Source organism: Peromyscus californicus, unplaced genomic scaffold (genome assembly GCF_007827085.1).
Source record: "Peromyscus californicus insignis strain IS unplaced genomic scaffold, ASM782708v3 Scaffold_21__1_contigs__length_65335640, whole genome shotgun sequence".
In the NCBI taxonomy this organism is placed as follows: domain Eukaryota; kingdom Metazoa; phylum Chordata; class Mammalia; order Rodentia; family Cricetidae; genus Peromyscus; species Peromyscus californicus.
This window is the reverse complement of record NW_026294514.1, coordinates 31,514,978-31,540,214: the sequence shown is the minus strand read 5'-3', so window position 1 is coordinate 31,540,214 and position 25,237 is coordinate 31,514,978. Positions and strand designations below refer to the sequence as shown.

General features: G+C 43.7%; 2 protein-coding genes across 3 annotated transcripts in view; both read right to left on the bottom strand.

Annotated features, from left to right (window-relative positions):
* Positions 1-24,937, bottom strand: part of Acsl3 (acyl-CoA synthetase long chain family member 3) — a 60,422-nt gene extending 35,485 nt beyond the window's left edge. The window contains exon 1 of one of the 2 annotated variants that reach the window (XM_052749983.1): positions 24,818-24,937. The gene's annotated coding sequence lies outside the window, so the exon portion shown is untranslated. Of the gene's footprint in view, positions 1-18,764; positions 18,880-24,817 lie in introns of those variants that run through there. The other variant, XM_052749984.1, reaches the window with a different exon arrangement.
* LOC128117739 (U3 small nucleolar RNA-associated protein 14 homolog B-like) lies at positions 9,898-18,878 on the bottom strand. The gene is made up of 2 exons (XM_052749982.1): positions 18,765-18,878; positions 9,898-16,865 (listed from the first exon to the last, which is right to left on the bottom strand). Exon 2 carries the CDS (start codon positions 16,802-16,804, stop codon positions 14,441-14,443), a length of 2,364 nt encoding a protein of 787 aa, XP_052605942.1. The 5' UTR covers positions 16,805-16,865; positions 18,765-18,878; the 3' UTR covers positions 9,898-14,440.
* Positions 24,938-25,237: the final 300 nt, after the last annotated feature.

Here is a 25,237-nt window from a genome sequence, read left to right as displayed (position 1 = left end):
TCTCCACTGAGCCTGGACTAGTCACCATTCCAGGCTAATGTTTGTTTTGTTGTTGACAATCATTGCACAGTATTATGAAGACCAGTCCAGAGAATATGGATTTTTGCCCTAAGGGGGACAGAGACTGTGTGGCACTAATAGCTTTTATAGGTAAGCGGTAGCATGAAAACAAATGGTCTTGGTGTTCCCAGAACATCAGAGTCTGAAAGAACAAAGATATCCTACTAACTCCAAAAAATGGTATTATCTAATGTGGTGGTTTGAGCAAGAATGCCCCCATGGGATCATGTATTTGAATTCTTAGTCACCAGGGACTAGAACTGTTTGAAAAGCTCAGAAAGACTACAAAGTGTGGCTTTGTAGTGGAGGAAGTATCACTGCGGTCCAGTCTTAGTCTCTCTCTCTCCCTCTCCCTCCCTCCTCGCTTCTCTGAGGATCAGGATGTAGCCCTCAGCTACTACTGCCCTAGTTCCAAGAGTGCGGCCATGCTCCTCACCATGATGAAAATGGATTAAACCACTGAAACTATAAGTAAGGCCACAAGTAAGTTGCCTTGGTCATAGTGTCTCTCTTTTACAGCAAGAACACTGACTAAGACATTCAGCTACTCTCTTTTAAACTTAATTTTACATCTTTTTAGTTCATTAAGAAGCTGGGTCCTGCTGGACGTGGTAGCGCTCACCTTTAATCCCCGCACTCGGGAGGCAGAGGCAGACAAACCTCTGTGAGTTCAAGGCTAGCCTGGTCTACTAAGTGAGTTCCAGGACAGGCACCAAAACTACACGGAGAAACACTGTCTTGAAAAACCAAAAAAAAAAAAAAAAAAGGTGGGTACTTCACTACCTCTGAGGTTTTCCTCAGTTATTTGCATTCGCCAAAACATATAGGAAAAAAAAGCATATAGGAACTTACTTATTTAGATGTCACATGACCTGCTGAGTACTATTACTGGCAGTATTATTTTGATAACAGGTTAAAAAAAAACTTCAGAAGACTTGTTCCTTTGAGAACAATGGTAACAAGGATTTGGTTTAATGCTGGCTCCCATTACTCATCATGGAAATATGGTATGTCACTAATATCCTAAAGCTGTGAGGCTAAACAGACAATACCAAGTACCCCCAGAAAACTCCTCCTAGGAGCAAACAAGAAAACATGGGACCATCCCTACATACACTGCAAACTGCAATGCATCTGCTGCTAGGACTTGATTTCCACCCATCAAACGACCATTCCAATAGTCTCACTTGACAATAAGGACTTCTCACACACCTTGCTCAGTCTGAAAACACTGAAGTCTATTCAACTTCACTCCTAAGCACTAAAACTATGAAGCCAAATACCAGGATTAACTCTCAGCTTACTAAATGTCACCTAAATTGTGCTTCTATCTCTCATTTACAGAAAGTGGAGAATTCTCATATCATGAGGTCATTATGAGGATTAAGTCATTAACATATTTCAAGTCTGTTGCACGTTTCTCACGAGGTCATTTCAGCCACGTTTTCATCACCATCAATTTGTTTGCCACCCTTAAGCTTTTAGGTTCATACAGGAGTCTGAAGTCATGTGTCTACCCATGCTGTGCCTTATGACATGAAATAAATAGTAATCACAGAAAGTCACCCACTCATGTGAGAGCCAGCAACAGCCTCTGCAGCAGCAGCAGCAACACATTCTGTACAACTGAGGCAAGGGTCCCAGCCAGCCCCACATGCCCGGAAAGCAGATGGCCCAGAGCCTTGATGCCCAAAGGTGCCTTTCGCCAGCCCATTCTCAGCGGCAAATCTGGCTTGGTTTACAAAAATATAATTCCTAAGTATTTTCGACAGAAATTAGTACTATTCTGCTTTGAGCTCTCTCCATGAGCTTCAGTAAGTCAGTTACTCTAACTCAAGGCAGTCCTCCTGCCTCAGCCTGCTGAGAGATCTGTACATTCATCAGTTTCTGAAGAATGCAAGTGACCATGCCTGGTTACAAAATTTAATATACACTCACACACTAGTAATCTATCTTTCCCATGTCTAGTACTCCATGCTAAGTTAAACATCACTAGAGTTTATAGCACACAACTATGAAAACAAGTGCTGAGCACTACTTTCTAAACCTCACTACAATCCCACAAGAAGAAACGCATTTAGATAAATTTCCACACCAATTTTGACCAATTCTACTTACACAACCTCAACAATGTTCCTTTAAGAAGCTTCCTTAGGGCCCAGAGGAAGATACAGCAGTGTAACACGAATTGCTAACCGGTCTTATTAATAGAAAACCCGGAGCCAGATACTGGGGTGAAAGCTGAAAGATCAGAGAAGCAGAGCAAGCCAGTCACTAGTTCTTACCTCTATGAAATCCTCAGTCTAAAGAGGGCAAGTTCCTGTTTCCTCACGCCTTATATACCTTTCTGTGTCCTGCCATTTTAATTCCTGGGATTAAAGGCGTGTGCCACCACTGCCTGGTTCTGTTTCTCTCATGTAGCCCAGTGTGGCCCTGAACTCACAGACATCCACATGGATCTCCGCCTCCCGAGTGATAGGATTAAAGGTGTGTGCTACCACTGCCTGATCTCTATGTCTAATTTAGACGCTGGCTCTGTCCTCTTATCCCCGGGTAAGCTTTATTGGGGTACACAATACAGAACCCCCTAAAGTGCTGTGGTCCACTCTGCTGTCTTAGCTTCTTCACTGAGTGCTACACAAACACACAATTGGTAAACAAAAAAAAGACTTATATTCTGTACTGGATTCTGAATCGCCTTGTTTCAACTTGCTTACCCCAGGAAAATCTATTCCTACTCTTCTTTCTAATTTACTTTTCTAAACCATAATCCACACTTCATATTATATCCAAAGGAAGTGGTCTGAAGTTGTCTCAATTCAAAGATGCAATTTTATATGAGGATTTGTTTATATGAGGATTTGTTGGATTAAAGGAAGGGAATGGTATGTCCAACCATCTCTGTGTCAAGTGTAAAAGCAGAGTGACTGGAGCTGGGTACTCATATCTCATTGACAGCAACTGTGTTGATCAGTAATGTGCCAACCAGCCAATAACTGAATGCCCTGTGAATTCAGACAATAATGATTAGAATTATGTACGCTTTGTATACTATTTTGTATACGAAATCCTCAGTCTAAAGAAAGCGAGTTCCTATTTCTTCACCTGTCCTACCATATTACTTCCTGGGATTAAAGACGTGTGCCCCCAGGCGGTGGTGGCGCACGCCTTTAATCCCAGCGCTCAGGAGGCAGAGGCAGGCGGATCTCTGAGTTCAAGGCCAGCCTGGGCTACATAGTAAGATCCAGGACAGGCACCAAAAACTACACGAAGAAAACCTGTCGGGGGGGGGGGGGGGGGGGGGACCAAAAAAAAAAAAAAAGGAATAAAGTATCTAGTATCTAACTGCTGTTCTTGATGTGATTTTAAATGCTTGTTCATTGTGAGTGAAAGCTGCAGTAGCTCAAATTTTGGGCGAATTGTTGTCTTTATGAGAAGGTTTTTGAGACAGGGTCTCATGTATTCCCAAACTAGACTCAGAGGTCCAAGGTCATCCTTGGTTACAAGCCAGGCTGTACTCATTCATACAGAGAAACACAGGCACTTACACCACGCCGGCGGTGGCACACGCCTTTAATCCCAGCACTGGGAGGCAGAGACAGGCCTATCTCTGTGAGTTCAAGGCCAGCCTGGTCTACAGAGTGAGTTCTAGGACAGGCTCCAAAGCTACAGAGAAACCCTGTCTCGAAAAAACAAAAGACATGGGTTTGGGGATTTAGCTCAGTGGTAGAGCGCTTGCCTAGCAATCGCAAGGCCCTGGGTTCAGTCTTCAGCTCTGGGGACGGACACACACACACACCACACACACACACACACTAAAAATAAATAAAAAATAAAAAATAAAGATCTCTTCAGGCCCAGGATTGTGGCACATGCCCATAATCCCAGCACTCAGGAAGCAACAGGAGAGCCAGGTGCACATTCAAGGCCCAGCCTACACTACAGAGCAAACTCTTGTCTCAAAAAGGAAGCAGCGGCAACAGCTGGGTCACTGTGTAAGTTGTAATGGTCATAAAACTACAATGACGTGGAACCAGGTTTGTGGATTTAACCCCGCTGCGGCCTCAGCTTCCAAGCTCATCTGTATCCATCTACCACTCCAATCTCTTCCTACTTACACTTGGACTACTCTGTTCTACATCCCAGACCTTATCTCAGCCCCAGTAGTCGTCACTCCCTCCCCCATATCTCCCATCCCAGCATACTGGGTTTTTTTCCATGCCTAGAAGATAATATACCAACTAAACAGCTTTACTGTGTAAGTGCCTAAAAGCCTCAGGCGTCAATGCTCATGTCATGGTTACTTTGAATGAATGATAAATACAAATTCTACAGCAGTCTCCCAATATACAAAGTTATATGATATAGTAAACAAAAAAAAAAAAGACTTAGGGAAATACTAACAGTGACCACATAAAAAATAAATATTCCACATATTATTGTCCCTATCAGTAAGACTGATTTCATCTGTTTACATTAAAATTACCTACACTTCAGACTAGGGTTACAGTAGCTCAGTGACTGAGTTCTTACTCAAATGCATGAGACTATTTCAGAATGGCAAAAGAAAAAAAAAAGAAAAGAAAAAAGACATCAAAAACACCTCAAGGAACCAGGTATGATGACTGTGGCAAGAGGGACCAACCTGGGTTACATGGTGAGATCCTGTTTTGACATGTGTGTACATGTAATGCCAGATTAATTCACCCTGGATCATTTTGGTTTTCTGTTAAAACTAAAACTTCCTGCTTCATTTTAGAAGAAACTTGGCAACATTCTCCTGCCTCAAACAGTGGAAACCCAACCCAGCGATCAAGTCCACAGGAACAAGAGGACTGTCTTATGTTTAGTTTTATGGTAACAAAGCCAGCATTGTGGTAATACAGTCTGAATAAAAGCAAACTGTGTAAAATATGGTAACAAAGCCAGCATTGTGGCAATACAGTCTGAATAAAAGCAAACTGTGTAAAATAAAAAACAAATAATAAACCTTGCGCTCGAAAGGAACATTTCAAGTCAGGTAGTGGTGGTGCACAGATCTCCAAGTTCCAGGCCAGCCTGGTCTACGGAGTTCCAGGACAGCCGGAACTGCGATGATAGAGAAACCCTGTCTCAGAGAAAAAAAGAAAAAGAAAAAGGAACATTTCATAATTTAGCCAAAAAATTTTACTAAACATCCTTCGAAACATTAATACAGATAATTAAAATTTGCTATATGCAAAGCTAGGGTGGGAACTGGAAAGAGGAAGAGGAGGAAAGGAAGCTGGCCCACATGTCCTATGCCTATAAAATCATTTTAGAACCAAGATAATTTTTAAAGGGCAATAGGTAGCTGTATAGTGAGTACTCATAATTAAAACAAATGTCAATACAGACATTTCTCACTAAAAAAAGAAAAAAAAAAAACCTTAGGAAAATAGCAAGTATGTTTTTCTTTTTATCTCGATACTTGAAAGATCAGATCTACATAGTAAGCCCAGAGCATTAGACAGGCCTGCCCATCTGGGCTGTCACCTGTTTAACCTTTCAAATTCTAAGGAAAACTACAAACCTGACCTTCAGAAAAAGAAAACTCTAAACAGGCCTGACATGTACACTGATACCTGTTTAGGCTGTTAAGCACTTCCCTTAGACATTAGAAATGTTTAGGCCAAGCTGGGGGTTGGGGAGAGGTGCAGGCCTTTAATCCCAGCAGGCAGAGGAAGATGGATCTCCGTGAGTTCGAGGTCAGCCTGGTCTACAAAGTGAGTTCCAGGACAGCCAAGGCTATGCAGAGGAAACCCTGTCTCAAAAAACAAAACCAAAAAATATATATATTTAGGCCAGAGATGGCTTAGTGGGTAAAAGTTCTTGCTATCAAGTACCTGTCAACCCAAGCTTTAACTCGGGGACTTGCAGGGCAGAGGCAAGAACCGACACCCATAAAATGCCATGACTTCCACAAGAGGGCGATGGCATACACGAGTATGCACACATACACACAAATAAAAGACTTTAATGTTTCTGTTATTAAAAAATAATTTTTAGCCGGGCGGTGGTGGCGCACGCCTTTAATCCCAGCACTCGGGAGGCAGAGGCAGGCGGATCTCTGTGAGTTCGAGGCCAGCCTGGGCTACCAAGTGAGTTCCAGGAGAGGCACAAAGCTACACAGAGAAACCCTGTCTCGAAAAACCAAAAAAAAATAATAATAATAATAATTTTTATTTAATAAGAGAATTGCTTAAACACAAATTTTCAAAACCATATTTTACTCAGAAGCAGCCCAATTCTAGCAGTCTACTCCATCCTTCCCTGATGTCGTTAGTACCATTTCCTTTGACCTCTCCAGGTCCTCTCCAGTATCTCAGGCCATCCTGGCCTGACTCAGTTCATCTCTGCAGCCCAAGTGCTCCATTCTCAAATTCCCAACTCCCTACACGATCCTTCCACCGCTGTGCCTCTCTAGTCTGTACTAGTCCCTCTTCTGCATCCTTCAGTGGATTTCTCCCTAACCCTTTCCTGAGTCTCTTCCACCCACTCCTACTGCCAGAACATCCTGGAGGGGAGACCTCAGGACTTAACATCAGCACCACTTTAAAACCACTGGGTCATTTCTATTCACTCCATCCCCTTCAGAGAGCTATCTTCTCTACTCGTTTAGTTCCAATTTGAAATGAAAGAGAAAATATTTTAGCCATAAAGTAACCATTAGCTAATGTTCACGCATCTGTTGAGGACTGGACATGCTACTCAGTGGTAGAGTGCACACCTGAACCCTTGTGAGGTCCAGCACTGGAGAGGGCTGCTGAAGGTTCCCTCTCACACACAAATGGACAGGGTACAGTCATTGATACTATGAGAATTTACAAATCCTACTTTTCTCCTCCCCTGACATGAATCCCAGTGCTGCTGTGGACATCGCTCTGTATGCTGTAAATGTGTTGCTCTGATTGACTAATAAAGTGCTGATTGGTCAGTAGCCAGGCAGAAAGTATAGGAGGGACAAGCAGAGAGAATTCTGGGAACAGGAAGGCTGAGTCAGGAGACGCTGCCATGAGAAGCAAGATGTAAAGATACTGATAAGCCATGAGCCACGTGGCAAGGTATAGATTTATAGAAATGGGTTAATTTAAGATGTAAGATCTAGCTAGTGCAGGGCATTTACCCACCAACTCCACAGTTCCCCAGAGTTTTCTTGAGTGTGAGCAACAGGAAGTATTAGATAGACGGATTTAGATTGTGGAGATAAACAGAAAATAAAGGATAGCCTCGAGAGGGCCCTGACTGTCTCTGCTCCAAGGTATTTATAGAGATGCCAAGGGGTGGAACAAAAGACCTCCCCCCAGCACACACAAGTGCAGACCATCTCAGACACCTGCACTCAGGCCTGTGGTTCAATCATCCTCTCTATGCGGACCTGCTGGGTAAAGCCACAAGGAACCTGAAAATGGGCTCCCACAAGCTAGCAAGAAACCTGAACCATTAGGCCATACAGTTCATAATTAATATAAGCCTCTGTATGTGAGCGGCTGTGGGCCCGGGCGGTAAGATGATTCTAAAGATTCTAAGTTAGCCACAGTCTGCAGGCTTGAGCTTCTCTATGGCGGGTTCGTGGTATGCGGGCTTGACCTACAGCATGGCGGGAATGCGTGGATTTAGCCTTTGCTAGTACAGACCCCCCAAAAAAAAAAAAAAGTTTCTGGGCTACACACTGTTTTGATAGAAGCACAAACCCACTGTTTCTGAGAGTTGATGGCAAACATGGCTCCCAGACCCAGAGCTGGCAGTAAACGTAGTTCCGCCATGTTGACAAGCTGAGGCGGGCAGAGAATGCTGCAGTTTAAAGCAAGAGATTCACAGTAAGACAGATTCAGATGGGATAAACCTCTAAACAGTTTACAATGTGTGTAAAAATGTACATAGGCTTGGAAGAGAGAAAAAAAGTAATATATGCAGTTATATAAACAAATAGTTTTAAAAAATAAAGTGTTTAAAGAGAAAGTAAAATATTTTTTAAAAGCCACGTAAAGATGGATATCACACAGAGAATCTGGATTGTGTTGCCTTTGGGAGTTTTAACTGCAGAAAGACATTTGATTTGTAAAGGCTGCTCAGTTAAACCAATATTTATATATACTGGTATTTTGACTTCAAAATTCAGATCTAAGGCTATGTTGCTTTGGAAAGGAGGCTCTGCTTTTGTTTCCACAGAAAGCAAGAGGCTATGCATTTGTTCCAGATTAAGATACATCAGGTTTGACCAGCCAAAACCGCCTGAAAAGTCTCCGATGACACCATGGCCCAGATGAACCAACATCCAGAACCGTTTCGAGGCAACTGGCTCAGACAATACAGCCTCACCGACTACTCCATAATCCTGAAATTTTCTTTGTGTCCCCATAAGAATACAGTGCCCTAATCCAGCAGGAAGCAGTATGAGAAGCCATACCTAAATTCCCAAATATACCAAGCTGGCTTTGGAGATGGAATTGGCTCACTCCTTCTCTAAATCCAAGCATATTGGTAAAACAAAAGGTTGAGATATTCTTCTGTCCCATATCAAGAGCCCTGTGGTGTGGGACAGAGGAAAACCAGTATTTTTATTTAAAACAGGTTGATTATAAATACAATCTGTTTCTAAAGAAAAAAAGGAGATAGTATAGATATGATAGGATAAAAGGGTAGGTTAATGAACCTTTTAAAGAGCAACTTGTTTAGAAATGTTTTACATTGCTATGGATTTTAGTTTACTGATACAAGTTTAAACTTAATTTTGTTACACTATATATATATTTCTACTCTCGTTTGAGGTATTATGTTTATGTAACTCATTTAGATTATAATGGGTAATTTAAAATACAGATTAATGAGTCTTCTACAATAGTCAAACTTACAGTCCTGTTAATTTTTCTAGGTATACATAGATATAATTCAATTAGGTAGGTAATCTTCAAACACTTCAAAGACCTATAGAATAAGGCATTTAAAAATTTAGACTTTCTGGACAGTGAGACATGTCTGCTCCTGGCAGCACCGATTTACTTCAGAGAAGATGGGCATCAAAGACACTCTATATGGAGTTTATCTTCTTGGCAAAAATAGACATTTGGGCAAGAAACTGTTCTTGCCTGGACTGCTTGACAAATGTATCGACTGGACATGCAGAACCCGTAGGAAGCTGACCACTGAACTCTGCTTGGTGAAATGGTCCTTCAGGTTTCTGCTTTGCAGAGTAAACTGCCAGACACAGGACACAGAGAGAAGTGACTGAGACTCTAGGCCTGTGGGCTGAAGACAGATGCCCAACTTTACAAAGGAACTTTTGATGACTGTCCAGGCTTCCAGCTGTCTTTGTTTTTAGTTTTGCTTTTTTGTTTTTGTCACTTTATGAACTTATTTCCAAAAGAGTAAAACAAGAAACATCACAGAAAACACAGTAAGGAATCTTTTGTCTTTGCTTCTGAAAAACAGGTTAGAAATTTCAAAGAAAAGCAAGGGGATAAAAAATCTGGTTACCTGGATCTCTGTCAACTCACTCAACAACCAGTAAATCGTTGAAGGGTTTATGTTGTCACCTGAGCAGTAGTGTTCTTCAAATCTTTCAGTAGAATATAGATAATGGTTAAGTATGGTGAAGTATGGTGACTATTTAAATCAGAACATCTGGTTTAACCAAATACTCAAGAGGCCAAGTTGTTTGTGGAGGGTTACATAATAGAGACCCTGTCTCAAAAAAAAAAACCGGGGGGGGGGGGGGGGGGGTCTTTCTTCTGGCTTTGGGTACTCAAATGCAAGCACCAATAAAATTAAGTCACCCTCATGATGAGGCCACAAGAATGAAGCACCACCACTCGGAAGCAAGTTTGTGATTTTTATTAAGAGCACTCAAGTTTTTCATATCCTTTACCCAGTATTTTCACTTCTTGAAATCTTTAATAAAGAAAACATTTCAAGCTTTCCATTAGTCATTTGTAACAGGCATTCAAAAAGAAATAAGCAAACACACAATAACTGGGAATGTCAAACACACTATGACATGTACATTCACTAGATTATTATATAGCCACTAAAAATATTCAAAACATCTACTAACACGGTAATTGCTTGTGACATAATGACAAGGAAAAGTAGGCTGAATACTAAATATAAACAATATAGTATCACTTGTTAACAAAAAACACCAAAATATCAGCAGTGGCCATATTTGAGATGCAAAATTAGTACTGATTGTTAACATTTCATCTTTATGCTTTTACATATTTTGTTTTTCATATAGAACATATATTGTTATAACCAAGGAAAATCCTAAAGAAATACGTACATAATGATTTCTACACATTCAGACAGGAACAAATTTTATATACTAAAAATCACAACATTGAGCCAATTTATGACTTTTTTTTTTTTTTAAACAAGAAACTAAATAGAACCTGGAAAATCCAACACTAACTTGAAATATTTCTTCTAAACATAAAACTTGAAACGTGGCTCATAATGATCCCAGCATTTAAGAGGCAGAGACAAGAGGATCTCTGAGAGCTCTAGGCCAGTCTGGTCGATATAGCAAGTTCCAGGACAGCCAGGGTTACATAGAGAGACCTTGTCATAAGGAAGGAAGAAGGGAGGGAGAGACTGAAGCAGAGGAATAGCTATTAAGTTCAAATGCAGCCTGGTCTTCATAACGAGTTTTAGTCCAACCAGGGATACATGGTGGGACCTTGCTCAAAACAAACAACTCGAGCCAAGCATGGTAGCACAAGCAGGCAGATTTTGAGACTGAGTTTGAAGACAGCCTGAATATATTAAAAAAAAAAAAAAAAAAAAAAAAGCAAAGCATACAATTTTATAGAATTTTTAATTTTATGTAGTCTGGCTGAAAAGTTTCCCAACGGCCTCAATAAGTGAGTAATCCCAAAACTAACACAATAAATTATAATTAGGTATAATAGTTAAGCTTTTATAGATACTTTGACTTAGAAAAAAAAAAGACTGGTAAATTCTAACATTTCTAATCATATAATGTGAACCACAGGAAGAAAAATGTTAGCTCCTTCCATGTCTTTTTTTTTTTTTCCCAGAGCTGAGGACCGAGTCCAGGGCCTTATGCTTGCTAGGCAAGCACTCTACCACTGAGCTAAATCCCCAACCCCTCCTTCCATGTCCTGTAGTAATAAAACTAACCTTTTTGTAGTGAGATCAAAAGAGTAAACTGACTTGAGACAGACACTGCTGGTCAGTTGGCACAGAACAATCTCCACGTTCCCTAACTTTCCCAGCCTACTCTCAGTTCAGAGCCTTTGAGACTATTTTTACTTGTTTCTCTTATCAGATGCCTTATACTTCAGGCCCAGTTTTATCTTAGAGAGTCTCCACAAAGTACTCACCCTCTGGGGGCCTTGGGTACTAGCCCCAGTGCCAAGTCTCCACCTCATTCCAACTGCTTTACGTCTCTGGCCTAGTATACTGCCCACTGTGCCCTACCTCCCTGCTACTATCCCTCTTCTATTGGATTTGTGCAACACCACTTCATCCAAGATTTCCACTCTCACCGCCTTCTACATTTTGCCTCAGCAGTATCTATTATGCTATATAATTAAATGATTGTTTATAAAACTGTTTAATGTCCATCTTCTCTATGCATGAAGGAACAATGTCTCTTAGTCATTCTATCCCTAGTGACCATCATCACAGAACCTGGTGAAACTTACATCACATGGATGAGTGGGTGGGTAGATGGATAAATGAATGGATAATATATGGGCAGGCAGGCATGGAAAAACTAACACATGGGTGAATTAGAGATGCTAAATAATGAGTTATTGGGCACAGTGATACATGCCTATAAGCCTGGCTACTCAGAAAGCTTAAGCTGTAAATTCCTAAATTCAAGGACTACCTGAACTACATAATGAGCTCAATCCTGGCCTGGGCAACTTAATGAGACCCTGTCTTAAAAATAAAGGAGCCGGGCAATAGTGAATCATGACTTTAATCCCAGCACTTGGGAGGCAGAGGCAGGCAGATCTCTGAGAGTTCGAGGCCTGGTTTACAGAGTGAGTTCCAGGACAGTCACTACTGCTACACAGAGAAACCCTGTCTTGAAAAACCAAAAACAGAAAAAAGGGGGGAGGGGGGTTCCTTGGGGGTGGGTGGGATACAGTTCTAAATGTAGGGAGGCAGCTGCAGATATAGCTCATCAACAGAGCTCATAAATAGCATACATAAGGCCATGAGTTCAATCCCAGTATCATAGAAAAAGATTATTAATCCCAGAGGTTTCTTGGGGAGGCAGGATGGAGAGCTCAAGGCCAGCCTGCCAGTCTGGGCTACACATCAAGGTCAAAGCTAGTCTAAGATGCTGATTAAGACGCTCTCGAAAAAAGAAAAAGAAACAAAACTGAAGACATAGCTCAGTGGTAGAGCACTTGCCTAAACTGGCTGAGGCCAAGGTTTGAGGCCCAATTAGTGGGAGAAGAAAAAACAAAATTTAGTAATTTAGATGACTTTTCCTATAATCCTTTTATTTATTTATATATAAAATTATAAAATATAATAAATATATAATATATAAAAATATAAAATATGTAAATTATAACTTTCTTAGCATTGTCATCTATTTTATAAGTTTAGTAATTCTTGTGATCCTAAATTTAAAGCTGCTTCCAACAGATTTGCCCTACTCAAATTTTTCCATAGAATGTATTCCTTTATGGTAAATACTATACTCACCAAAAAGCAAGAACAAAAAATACCCTACAGAGCACTACCTTACTGAAATGACTCAAATTAAACAAGTAAAAAGCAGGGACCCACAGAGTTTGATTTGTGGATCTCAAGAACAAGATTCCCATCAACAGAAAACTAATTCAATATTTTAAAAATGAATAGTTACAATGGGCTGAGTATGACCCCCACTCTGAACACCATCCCTTTCTAGCCTCACTTGCCCCATGGATCTGGTCCCAAAGACTCACAGATGCATTCTTGGCAGCCATGTTCTTGATGGAAAAAATCTTGAGCACTAAGTGCCAAAACATGACCTCCCCCTCAAGAGTCTCTATTTCTACACTCAAGGAGACAGCTGCAGTTAACCCTGGTCAATGTCACACATTTTGGGGCCCAATTTAGCTGAAGCCTCCCTAGACAATGCCTAGTGGGGGCTAACTAGAAGAAGTTATTTCATGTGTCTTACTGAGTGGTTCTTGCCAAGTCTATAAAGTTCTAAACCCATTTTTGCCACTCCCTCACTGCCCACTCTAGCCATCACTTACTAAAAGATCCCTCTCTAACGATGAGATCCTTACCTGGAACTATGTAGACCCTCCCGGCCTTGAACCTGCAGCTATCCTGCTTCTGCCTGCTCCCAAGTGCTGGGATTAAAAGGACTATCCCATTATGCTCAGTTTCACTTCACACTTATCACTCTACCTTTCATCTTTCCAAGAATAAATAAATGGAAAGCTAAATCCTCCCAGGTCCAAAACCCTGCTCAAAACTTCAAAGCATGCAGTAAAATTTCCTTTGCTCTTTATTCTCCAGATCTCTTGCCAAGTGATTGTTCTACTTCCTATCATCCACCCTCCTGCCCATGCTCACTCTAACTTCTGTAGCTGAGGTCTTTAACTCTCACCCCCCTCAATAAATCCTGCATGCACACTGCCAGTTTGGCACCCACATTCCTTTAACATAAAGGTCACCACATCTATCCCCTATACAAATCTTACTTGCTCTACATTGCCTAAGAGAAAAGAAATAAAATGTAATTCCAAATTTATCTGCAAAGCATTTAAGGCCCTCCACAACTGACTTTTCAATCCTCCCAATTCTGTTACACTTTATTCTTAAATAAACTCTAGTCACCTCTATCCTCATTGTGTTCTCCAAATCTCTGAATTTGTTCATTTTTGTCTATTAACTCTTCCTAAAATACTTTTGAGGTTGTTTTGTTTTGTAAAGCCAAGTTCTCACTCAAGTAAATAATTCTTTTGTCTCAGCCTCTCAGAATGCTAGATTACATATATGAGCCACATTAGAAGCTATTAACTTAATATCTAAACTAACTGAGCATTCTTTGCTGCTCATACTTCCTCTGCCTTATTCCAGACTGAATTTCTCTGTCCACTCACTGACCCCTCTTTAATCCTAGGATAGGTACTACACATAGGTACTCTAACTTATGGTAGTCATTTTTCCCATGAATGAATCATTTCTGTCTTTATCATATATTTCAGAATGGAATGGAAGCCCTTTACTAGACAAAAAAATGTCTTATTTCTACAATGTGGCTTAACTACAAAGTGTTCTGTCAATTTAGGAAATACCCCTGAAGCACTATGAAGCAACCAAGAGAAACACTCAAGGTTCCTAGTCCCAGGAACAAAGATGCTAGACCCCTGGCAGCTCAATCTGCACAGCTTTTCTTCAGCTCTTTTTGTTGCTTTTTGGAGAGCTGCTTCCGATTGCTCTGTAGGACAGAAAGGTCGGACCTTGAGGAAGAGCAGTAGCCCACATTTTCTGCTTTTAAGGGCTTAATAATATGGCCTAGTTTGGTGCTAACCTTGGGAACTGTCAGCTTTTGGAAGGCCCTCTGCGTGTTCCATGTGCACCCAATAGGGTTCTGGATAGTCCTTTCAAATTGCTGGTGATGGGTGAATGGGTGTGGAACAGCCCGCACCTGATGAGCTGCTGCATGGATGTTGCGATTCTCATTGATAATCACATTTGGCAAATTCTTGTCTTTTCTTGGAGCACTTTCAGGAGCTTTAATAAGAAAACGGCGTCTTTTCTTGGCACTGGGCTTCAGGCCTATACCAACCCACTCACCCCATCCAGGCAATGTCAGGTCCAAGTCCTTTGGTTTATTCGCCTCTACAGCTTCCCTTTTCTCTTTTAAGAATTCTCTGATGACATCATCCCCAGCAAAAGCTTCCTTTATTATCTGCTTGTGGTCTGTCTCCACTTCATCTTCCAACTCCTCTACTGTGGGCACTGCCAAAGACTTCACAGAAGGTCTAGTAGTTAGGAGATTCTGTAGATCAATCATTGGTTCCTTTTTTCTCTTCTTTCTGGAGGCATCAGGTATACTGGGTGGGTTCCTCTCCTTCCCCTCTCCTTTTACCATAGGTCTGGGAAGCCCCTTTTTTGGATAATGTCCCTCTTTGCTCAACTCTCCTTGTTCTTCCAGAACATGTGCTCTCTCTAGCCTTTGAAGCATCGGGCTCTCCTCCGGAGCAAGTTCCTCTCTCTGGGTCTGGAGAACAGTTCCCACTGAGCTCCCTTTTTGCTGCTCAGATTGATGGTTTTCCTTGTGGAGTTTCTGAAGCAATACCCTCGATTCAGATAATACCTCCTGGCTATCAGAGTCTTCTGTTTCTTGGCCACCCACTGGCTTAGCACTGTTGGGCTCAACTCTTTCTTGAAAGAATTTTTCTTTCACCAAAAGCTCTTCTGCCACTGCTTTCTCATCTCGCTCACTTTCAGAAGACCCATCAGCCACCAGTTCGGGCAGCTGTCCAGGGTCGGTCTTGACCTCACCCCTTGCTGCATCGCCGTTGCAAGTGCTGAGCATCCAGGGATTCCGACCAGCTGCATCCATCTGGAGGTGGTCCATTCCATCAGAGGCAGGGATTACTCCCTCTTCGGTGCATTCCTCCTCCTCCGCTTCACTCTCCGAAACTACCTGGAGTTTCTGTGTCAGTTCTCTGTTCTTCGCCAATTGTTCTTGCATAGCTTTGCGAGCCTCCAGGTCATACCTGGCCCTAATTGCCTTTGACCTGGCCCATTTCCCACCACCCTGGTGCTTAAGGCTCATGCGCTCTATCATTCTGGCCTCTTCCATTTTTCCCAGTTCTTGCAATGCAGCACTTGGGTAGTCCTTCCATAGCTGCTCAAACTCTTTTAAGGCTTTCTTGGTCTTGCCTTTCTTTATAAATTTGTGATACTTCTTACTTTTGATTTTCTTCTCTCTTCGAGCTCGGGCCTCATAGTAGGACTGTAGAGCTCGCATCCTCTGGAGCTCTGCTCGGTGTATTTTCGCTTCTTCCAGGCTCATGGCTTTAAGGGAGGCTTTTTCCATGGGAGTCAATAAAGGGTCTGTTACTGGCTGCTTGTTCTTGTGAAGGAGGTTGAAAACTTCTTGCTCCAGGGGAGTTCTTGTTTTCCAGTCAGTGAAGACATGTTCAATGGGAGCAACAGCTGGCGGCTCCTTCTCCATAGGAAAAACCAGCTGTTCTGCTTGCCGGTTCTTCAGAACAACGGGATCCCACTTTGAGAGCATCTGTGAGGTTTTGCTGAATGCTGCTTCCCTGAGGATCTGGTCAGCCTCTTTTTTGTCAAGGGGTACCGCAAGAGTCTTTGACCTAGACCTAAGCAGTTGCTTTTTCACAGCAGTCAACGAAGATAAAGCTGTAGCAGACTCCAGCAAATCTGAAAGAACCAGCTTTTCACCTGACCCTTCAGAAGTGACATTGAACTCGGACACCATCAGACTAGCCTCCGATCTCTCTGCCAATTTCCAACTCTTCTTTCCGCCAAGGGAACTGACTGCTTCCAGAAGCTTTTGACACTTTCTTTCTCCATCACTGTCCCCCTCATCTTCACTTGTACTCAATGGGTAGTGGTTTGACAAATCCACTAGTTCGTCCTGGTGGCTCAAAGGCAGAAGCTCTGCCACATTCTTGGTCATGGTCATGGTAGCAGCCTGCTTTCTCTTAGCAGGCTGTGAGCTCTTGAAGAAGCGTCCGGTCTGACTCCTCTTTGGCTCCATCTATTTACTGCCCACTGTCTCTGATATAGATGTGTTCTGAGAATCTTAGTTACTGAGATGTCTAAAGAAGAAAAGACCCATATAAATACCCCAGCAATTTCCATGTAGTCAACATAAAATATACAAGCCAGCCAGGATGGTGACATACAAGGACAGCCTAGGTTACATACGACTCAGTCTCTCCAGGTGGTGGCGGCAGCAGCAGCGCACGCCTTTGATCCCAGCACTCGGGAGTTCGAGGCCAGCCTGGTCTACAAAACAAGTTCCAGGACAGCCAGGACTGTTATATAGAGAAACCTTGTCTCTATATAACCAAACCTTGTCTCAGGAAAAAAAAAAAAAAAGACTCAGTCTCTGTGTCTGTCTCTCTCGTGAGTGTGTGTATGTGTGTGTGTGTGTGTGTGTGTGTGTGTGTATGGACACCTAAAAATTATGGCACAGGTAACAAAAATCTCAAGCCAAGGAAAAGGAAAGCGGAAGTGAAGATAAAGAGCCATGATGGAAAAAGACTTTATGGCAAGAGAAGATCAGACGGGAAACGAAGTCCAATGGAAAGGCCAAAGGTTGTGGACAAGGCTCCATCACCAGTCCTAGCCGCATCATGGCAACCAACTCAAGTCGAGGCTTCTCAATATACTTCCTGGACAGAACAAGTGAAAAGACCACCCGCCTTCTTCACTTGCTATACCCCAGAATTCATCCAACTTTAGTTCATCTGACAATTACTCTGAGTTGATTCACTGAATGAAATGCATGCAGGATCTTAACTGGATCTGTCTCTCAAGTCTCTGCTCCACGCCTCCCCCAAAGGATGTACTCTCCTCTCCTTAGTCCTCAACAGCTGACCCTCAATGCTGGCCAATGATGCGCTCTTCCAAACCCCACTGCCCCTCAACATTCACTGTGAGCACCTTCCTTAAACCTCTGTCTACTTCCAACCCACCTCAAGGCTCACTTCATTTCCTTAGCTGACCCTTCCCTGGCTACTCTGACCAAACAGGAGCTCCCTGTCCACATTCTTCTCACTTGGCCTTTACCATGCCTTATATTATCTTCATGGAGCTTGCAAAAACTTAAGGAACACTTCCAATCAATCCCCTTTAAAATGTAGACTTTGGGCTGGAGAGATGGCTCAGTGGTTAAGGGCACTGGCTGTTCTTCCAGAGGACCTGAGTTCAATTCCCAGCACCCACATGATGGCTCACAGCCATCTGTAATGAGATCTGGCGCCCTCTTCTGGCCTGCAGGCATACATGCAGACAGAACACTGTATACATAATAAATAAATAAATCTTTTTAAAAAAATGTAGACTTTATATAAGTTTGTTAACCTGCCAGATTCAGAATGCTTGTTACTATGTAATACAAAAAAAAAACAAAAAAAAAAAAAACGGAGACAGCAGGAGAAGAAGAAAGGAAAAAGCAAATTAAAACAGGAGGAAGGCAGAGGTAAGGAAAGCAGCAAGCACTCAGCTGTGTCCCCTCAACTACTGTTCTCTTCCCCGCCTAACTCTGTTAAGAATTTAAACTGTCATATTACAAAAACTGAAAGGGGGCTGGAGAGATGGCTCAGAGGTTAAGAGCACCGACTGCTCTTCCAGGGGTCCTGAGTTCAATTCCCAGCAACCACATGGTGGCTCACAACCATCTGTAATGAGATCTGGTGTCCTCTTCTGGCCTGCAGGCAAACATGCAGATAGAACACTATACATAATAAATAAATAAATCTTTAAAAAAAAAACTGAAATGGAAAGCTAAGAGACACGGTATTACATGTCTGTAATCCTAGCACCTGGGAGACTGAGACAGATTTTAAGGTCAAGGCTGATAGTATGGGGTTACATTTAGAAGAAGAAAAATAAACCCTGCCCCCACCCTACCAAAAACAAAACAAAACAAACATTTTTTTAGAAAGAAAACAAAAGTCTGAGAAAGAAGTGACTAGTTCCAATTTACATACCAAGTTTTATATACAGGGATGGCAAGGTGCCTTCTCCACTCAGCAACTCAAAGTTGATGATATGGCATTCAGAAGCTGAGGCAGAAGGATCTCACATTCAAGGCCAACCTGAGCCTCACAGCAAGTTCAAGGTCACCTTGGAGTTACCAGTGAGACCCTGTTTCAAAATAAAGAGAGAGAAATGCCACCTGAATTATTATCAGTCATATGACATAAGCCTTATAATTAATCAAAGTAGATGTCTGTTACCTGAGGAAATGAGAACGCCACAATGTCAGCCTGCTTGCAACGTGTTACACACGGAAATTTAATTTTCCCAAGAAAATTAAAGCACAAGTCCAAAATAACTAATGCTAAATAAAAGAAAACAAAATCATGGGGTCAGTGAGACGGCTCGGCCAATAAGGCTTGCCTGCCACCCAAGCCTGGGGAACGGAGTTCGCTGTCTAGAACCCACACAAAGGCAGGAGAGGATCAACTCCCAAGCTGTCCTCTGACCTTCACGTGTGTATTGTGGCATGCACACAGGCACACATAATCGCGTATACACATGTGTATTGTGGCAGGCACACAGGCACACATAATCATGCATACACATGTCGTTTGTTTTCTGGTCTTTTGGGGGGGCTTGCCACCCACCTCCCAAATAAATCACACACACGGAGGCTTGTTCTTAATTATGAATGTCCAGCCTTAGTTTGGCTTAGTTTGTAGCCACCTTTTCTTAACTTTAAATTATCCCATCTACCTTTTGCTCTGGGCTTTTCCTGTTCCCTTCTGTAAATCTTACTCTTACTCCATGGCTTGCTGTGTAGCTGGGTGGCTGGCCCCTGGAGTCCTCTTCCTTCTCTTGCTCCTCCATCTCCTTCTCCCAGATTTCTCCCTCTATTTATTCTCTCTCTCTCTCTGCCTGCCAGCCTGTCTATTTCTCTCTCCTGCCTCGCTATTGGCCGTTCAGCTCTTTATTAGACCATCAGGTGTTTTAGACAGGCAAAGTAACACAGCTTCACAGAGTTAAACAAATGCAACATAAACAAAAGTAACACCATCTTAAAATAATATTCTACAACATACACATGCTATTAATTTTTTAAATAATAGAACTAGTCAATATTCCTCACTTATGGCTTTCTGCTTACATACAATATCTCAAACTCCACTAAAAAGAGGTTCTAATATATAAGACACTTCCTTATGGTGTGACTGTAATACAGAAGCTACTGCTACTTCAAGAGAGAAGGCAAAGCTAGGTGGCGGTGGCGCAGGCCTTTAATCCCAGCACTGGGGAGGCAGAGGCAGGTGGATCTCTGTTCAAGGCCAGCCTGGTCTACAAAGCGAGTTCCAGGACAGCCAAGACAACACAGAGAAACTGTCTCGAAACACCAAAAAAGAGACGGAGCTGAGCAGTAAACTGAATTCTCTAAAAACAAATAAAATTGGCTCATATTTATTGTCAACAATACTGCAAACACACTTAAATTCTCCTCAAAATAGTCAACAATAGGTTCGATTATCATCACCATTCAGTAAAGAAACCAAGGCCCAGAAAAGGTAACTAAGCTGTCAGGACAGTCATCTAGTGAGTAAGAGGATTCAAACCCAAGCATTACCAATATCAACCTGATGCTTCTGTCCAACAAACCACCATGGGGAAGAAAGGGGTACTACACTTAAAGGGAAATTCTTGCAAGAAGCAGGTACTAATGCAAAGAATTGGCAGAATGACTAGTACTTACAAAGAAGAAACATACAAGGGAAATGGTTTCTCTGGTTTTTTTTTCCCCCAGATAGGGTTTCTCTATAGCTTTGGAGTGTGTCCTGGAACTCACTCTGTAGACCAGGCTAGCCTGGAAATCTCAGAGATCCACCTGCCTCTGCCTCCTGAGTGCTGGGATTAAAGGGATGCACAACCACCGCCAGCATAAACGGTTGTTTCTTTGTGAAATAATTAAGATGTGCACAAATGGAAAAATACTAAGAACATTTGAAAACTAGACACAAAGAAAGTAAAGCTAGACTGATTAAAATAAAAATTACCAAAAAGAGAGCCTTAAAGGAAAAGTATTTACTAGAGTTTTTGTACTCTTGATTATAAGGACAAATGTACCAATTCTTCCCATGCCCCAGCAACTTACTCAAATAAGGTAACCATCTATAATCCAACAGCACCCTCTCCACCAAGCCTCCCTTTAAAGTATAAGATCAAAACCTCTATTAACAGGCCAAGCAGTGGTGGTGCACTCCTTTAATACCAGCACTTAGGAGACAGAGACAGGAAGATTTCCAAGTTTGGGGCTAGCCTGGTTTACACAGTGAGCTCCAGAATAGCCAGGGCTACCCAGAAAAACCCTGTCTTGAGGGTTTTTTTTTTTTTTTAAATAAAACTGTTAGTAGTGGGGCATAGTGGTGCATGGTTTTAATCCCAGCTCTTCAGAAGCAGAGGCAGGAGGATCTCTGTGCACTGGAGCAAGACCAGCCTGGAAGACAGCCAGGACTACATAGAGAGACGCTGTCCAACAAACTACCTGTCTCAAAACAAAAGGGGAAAAAAAAAATACCTCTGGGAAACACTTCCTATCTACGTGTCCGGTTTCCTCACCTATGGCTTGACCCATCCTGCCACATTGGCAAGGGTCACCAAGAACTTCTCATAGGAGAGAACACTCCTCAGTACTGACTGCCTCCCTGCAGTGGTAAATTACTTCTGGCAATTTCCTCACCGCACTGAGATGGTTAATCCTAATTGTCACCTTGACTGGATTAATAAATACCTAGAAGATTAGTAAAGCATACCTCTGCTTAGGGCAGAGGGTCTAGAAGGCATTTCCAGAGACAATCAAATCACAGAGCTCTAGCCTAACTGACCCACTAACCCTTGATGGATTCATAGCACAGCGTAACTAGGAGGTGTCTTTGGAAGTCATGCATCATTGGGGGGACATCCTTGGGGGTTTATCTTCCCCTAGAACCTTCCTATATTCCCCCTTTCTCTATTCCCTGGCCACCTTGGTATGAAATGCTCTTTCAACAAGCCCTCTCCCTCCCACTAAAAGACAATGACATCTTGGAAACTATGAGCCAAAAGAAATCTTTCCTGCCTTCTTTGAGCAGATATTTTTTGTCACAATAACACACAATAACGCCACTCTTCCTAGTTCTTTTGCAAACTGCCTCTTCTGGTCAGTACTAACACAAGCCTCTTTCTGCTCGTCTGTGAGCTCCATAGGCAGCCTGACATGCACATGGCTTCAGAAACTATCACCTCTCCAACAGAAGGTCCCCAAGTGGCTTAAGTCCATTCTACTTCTGAATACTAACCCAGTACCCTAAAGAAAAGGCAACTCCAACGGAACAGTTCTACATCTAGAAAACATGTTCTCCCACATCCAAAACCTAGTTCTTTCCCAATAAGCCTCGGCTCAGAGAAGAGCGCAGGCACTGCCCTCCAGCTGCCTGAGTCTGAAACAGTGCCTTCTCCTCGCAGTTCATGTATTTATTACCATTCCATGACAACTTTACATCTAACATCTCCCTCCGCGTTCTTGAAATTTCCGCTCATCATCATAACCTCTTTAAAGGCTCAACTAATCTAACATATGACAGTTTTAAATGCTGGACTGAAATATTTATATAGTTAGCAGTTTATATTTCCCAATTCATGCCTGGTTTTTCTTGCTTCTTAAGAATTGAAATGTGTTTGGTTGGTTGGTTTTGGAGACAGGGTTTCACTACGTGGACTACGTAAAACCAGGTTGGCCTTGAACTCAGAGATCCCCCTGCCTCTGCCTCCCAAGTGCTGGGATAAAAGGTGTGTGCCACCACATCTAGCTACGAGTTGAAATCATGTTAAATTACCCAGAATATAAACTACAATGAATACTTTCGAAAGTTATGATGCTGCTTATTGAAAGTTAGAAAAGCCTGTCACTTTGGGCCTAGCATGGGCATTGGGAGAATTGTCTAAATCATACCTTCAGATCCAAAGCTCATAAAAGATTCTTGCTTCTGAACTATTCATGGGGAGAAAAATCGAAGTACTACAGGAATATTTAAACTTAAAGCACCCTAAAGGGAGGCAGAATAAATGCTTGGAAACATTCCCTATCTCACTCAGATCTCTTGCAACGTGAGCTGAAATGACAATCCGTTGGAAACAGATATTGAAAGGAAAAGAATTATAGTTGCTCAAAAGTGTTTAAGCTATTGTGCTACGTACATTTAATTACAGCCTCAGAACACAAGGCTGAAATCTAGGAAAACCTCACACTATCAGTTTTTAAAAGGCAGCTCCCCAAATTTCCATCTAAATCGAAATCCTCATAATCTCCACTCACTCAATACCTCACCTTTATTGCATGAACATAGCTTGCAATCACCAAATCTACAAGATCATTGGCTTGGAGTCTAATTCCTGCCTAAGGGCACAAGATCACATCAATTCTGTCCCTGTTGTATTTCCCTGCACCTGACAAGGTGTTTGACTTAACAGAATCGGGAAGGCTCGAGGTGAGCAATTAACTGAATCAGGAATGAGCCAGTGGCGTTCCCCCTAATGTCCTTCATTTTGCCCTTCTTTCTTTGAGGACGACATCTTGGACTCAGAATACTTGTGCTTGAAGTCACACCGCACAAATGTCCTACAAATCCAGTAACTGGGCTCCAAAGACACCTGGTGACTCTCTCCTATGGCTAATGTCACTGCAATCAAGGCAGACGAATCAAAGAATAACTTAAACTACAATCAGCCTTCATCTCTATATATGAGAACTGCACAGGAAGATACCAGAAAACACAAAGTCTGTGCAACTGACTCCAGCATCCCAACACTTCCTCTCTGAAATATGCTTCTCCTGTTGTGCTTTTAGAGGCAACTCAGCAGCACTTTCTTTCTTTCTTCAACAACTCCCAGAACCAACGTGGACATACAAAACTGGCTACCACAAACAAGAAAAACAACACCGAACTCTGCAAGAGCCCAGCAAGAACCCCACCCCACCCCACCCCACCCCCAGACCCAAAGCCACGGTGAAAGCTGTTCATTCATGCTGCCAACAGCTGCAAGCTACTGAAGCCATCAGAGTAAGTGCTCTGGATTCAGAGGGGCCCTCCAGAGGCTCCAGTTTCTCCTACTAGCTCAGACCTGGGGTAAGTTAATGTGTCCACGGTGCGAGTTCTCTCGCTGTAAAACGGGAACTGGCATCCGTCCTGGCGGACTAACAATGTAAACATACCTGTGCATAAAGTACTCGGTGTGTGGCGTTTAACAAAGGCTCAATAATCTCAGCTCTGTCATTCTGATTAGTTATCACCACTTCCACAAAGCCGGCCCCCTCTCTAGCTTCTAGATAATTCCCAAGAATTATCCTGCCTTTCCTATCTCGGAGGGGGATCTACGGAGAAGAGATCAGGTTGCCTGTTCTAGAACCAGACCGGGCACCGCTGCGGGATCTGCATCTGTGAAATCCCTTCACCCGATCACACCTGATCCCCCCCGGGGGGGGCTGCTGGTGTGTGTGCACCGCATGACTGACTCGTGGGAGACTAAAAACCCACTTCAGAGGATAAACCAGAAAGAGAGAGAGAGAGAGAGAGGTCCCCACGCCAGTCCCACCGCCCCGCACCCGCAGTTTCTGCTTCCCCCGCCTCCCCGCCCGCAGCAAGCCCCGGCCTGGGTGTCTGGAGCCCGCTGGGCGCGGGTTCCCTCCCACGGACGCCGCGCGGCCGCGTGGAGCGGGGCGACCCCACCCCCGCGCCCGCAGCCGGCGCCCGCAGCCGAGGCCGCGGTGCATCCTTCCTCCCGCGCCCCCCCGGCCGGGGCTCCACGCCGGCGGTTTCCCCGACCGACGCCGCGCGGGCGCCCCACTACTACTCCTCACCCTCCTCCACCCACCCCTTACCCCCGCCCCCCCCGAGCCCGACCCCGACCCCGCCGCGGCCCGGCCGTTCCCCCCGCCTCAGGCACCGGCGGGCCGCGTGCATGCCGAGGGGGGGGGGGCCTCGCCGCCATCCCGCCGCCCCTCCGTCTCCTCACAACGGGCGCTGCGCACACTCACCGTGGGCTCCGACCCACGCAGGCAGGCCTGGCTAGGTCCCCGGAGCGGTTCCCGCCCCAGCGCCACCTCTCCTCAAGACCCTGGCGGAGCGACCGGGGCCGCCCGCCCTGCGGGATTCGGAAGGACGACCGGCCGCCGCCTGCTCCGCCTCCCGCTGCTGCTGCTCCGCCGCCGCCGCCGCCGCCGCCGCCGCCGGCTCTCCGTCCCAGCCCGCAGCCCCGGCCGCAACCGCAGCGACGACGCTCCCCCGGCGCCGGCTGAACAGCGTCTGTTGAGCCGCAGTCCAGGACGCGCAGCCCCGGCCCGGCGCTCGTTGCATATGCAAAGAGGCCGCCGCCCATTGGCCCGCGGGCGGTGGCGCGTGCGGGGCTGGGCCTATCAAATGCCGGGCCGGGGGGGGGGGCGGGAGCGCGGCGCTGG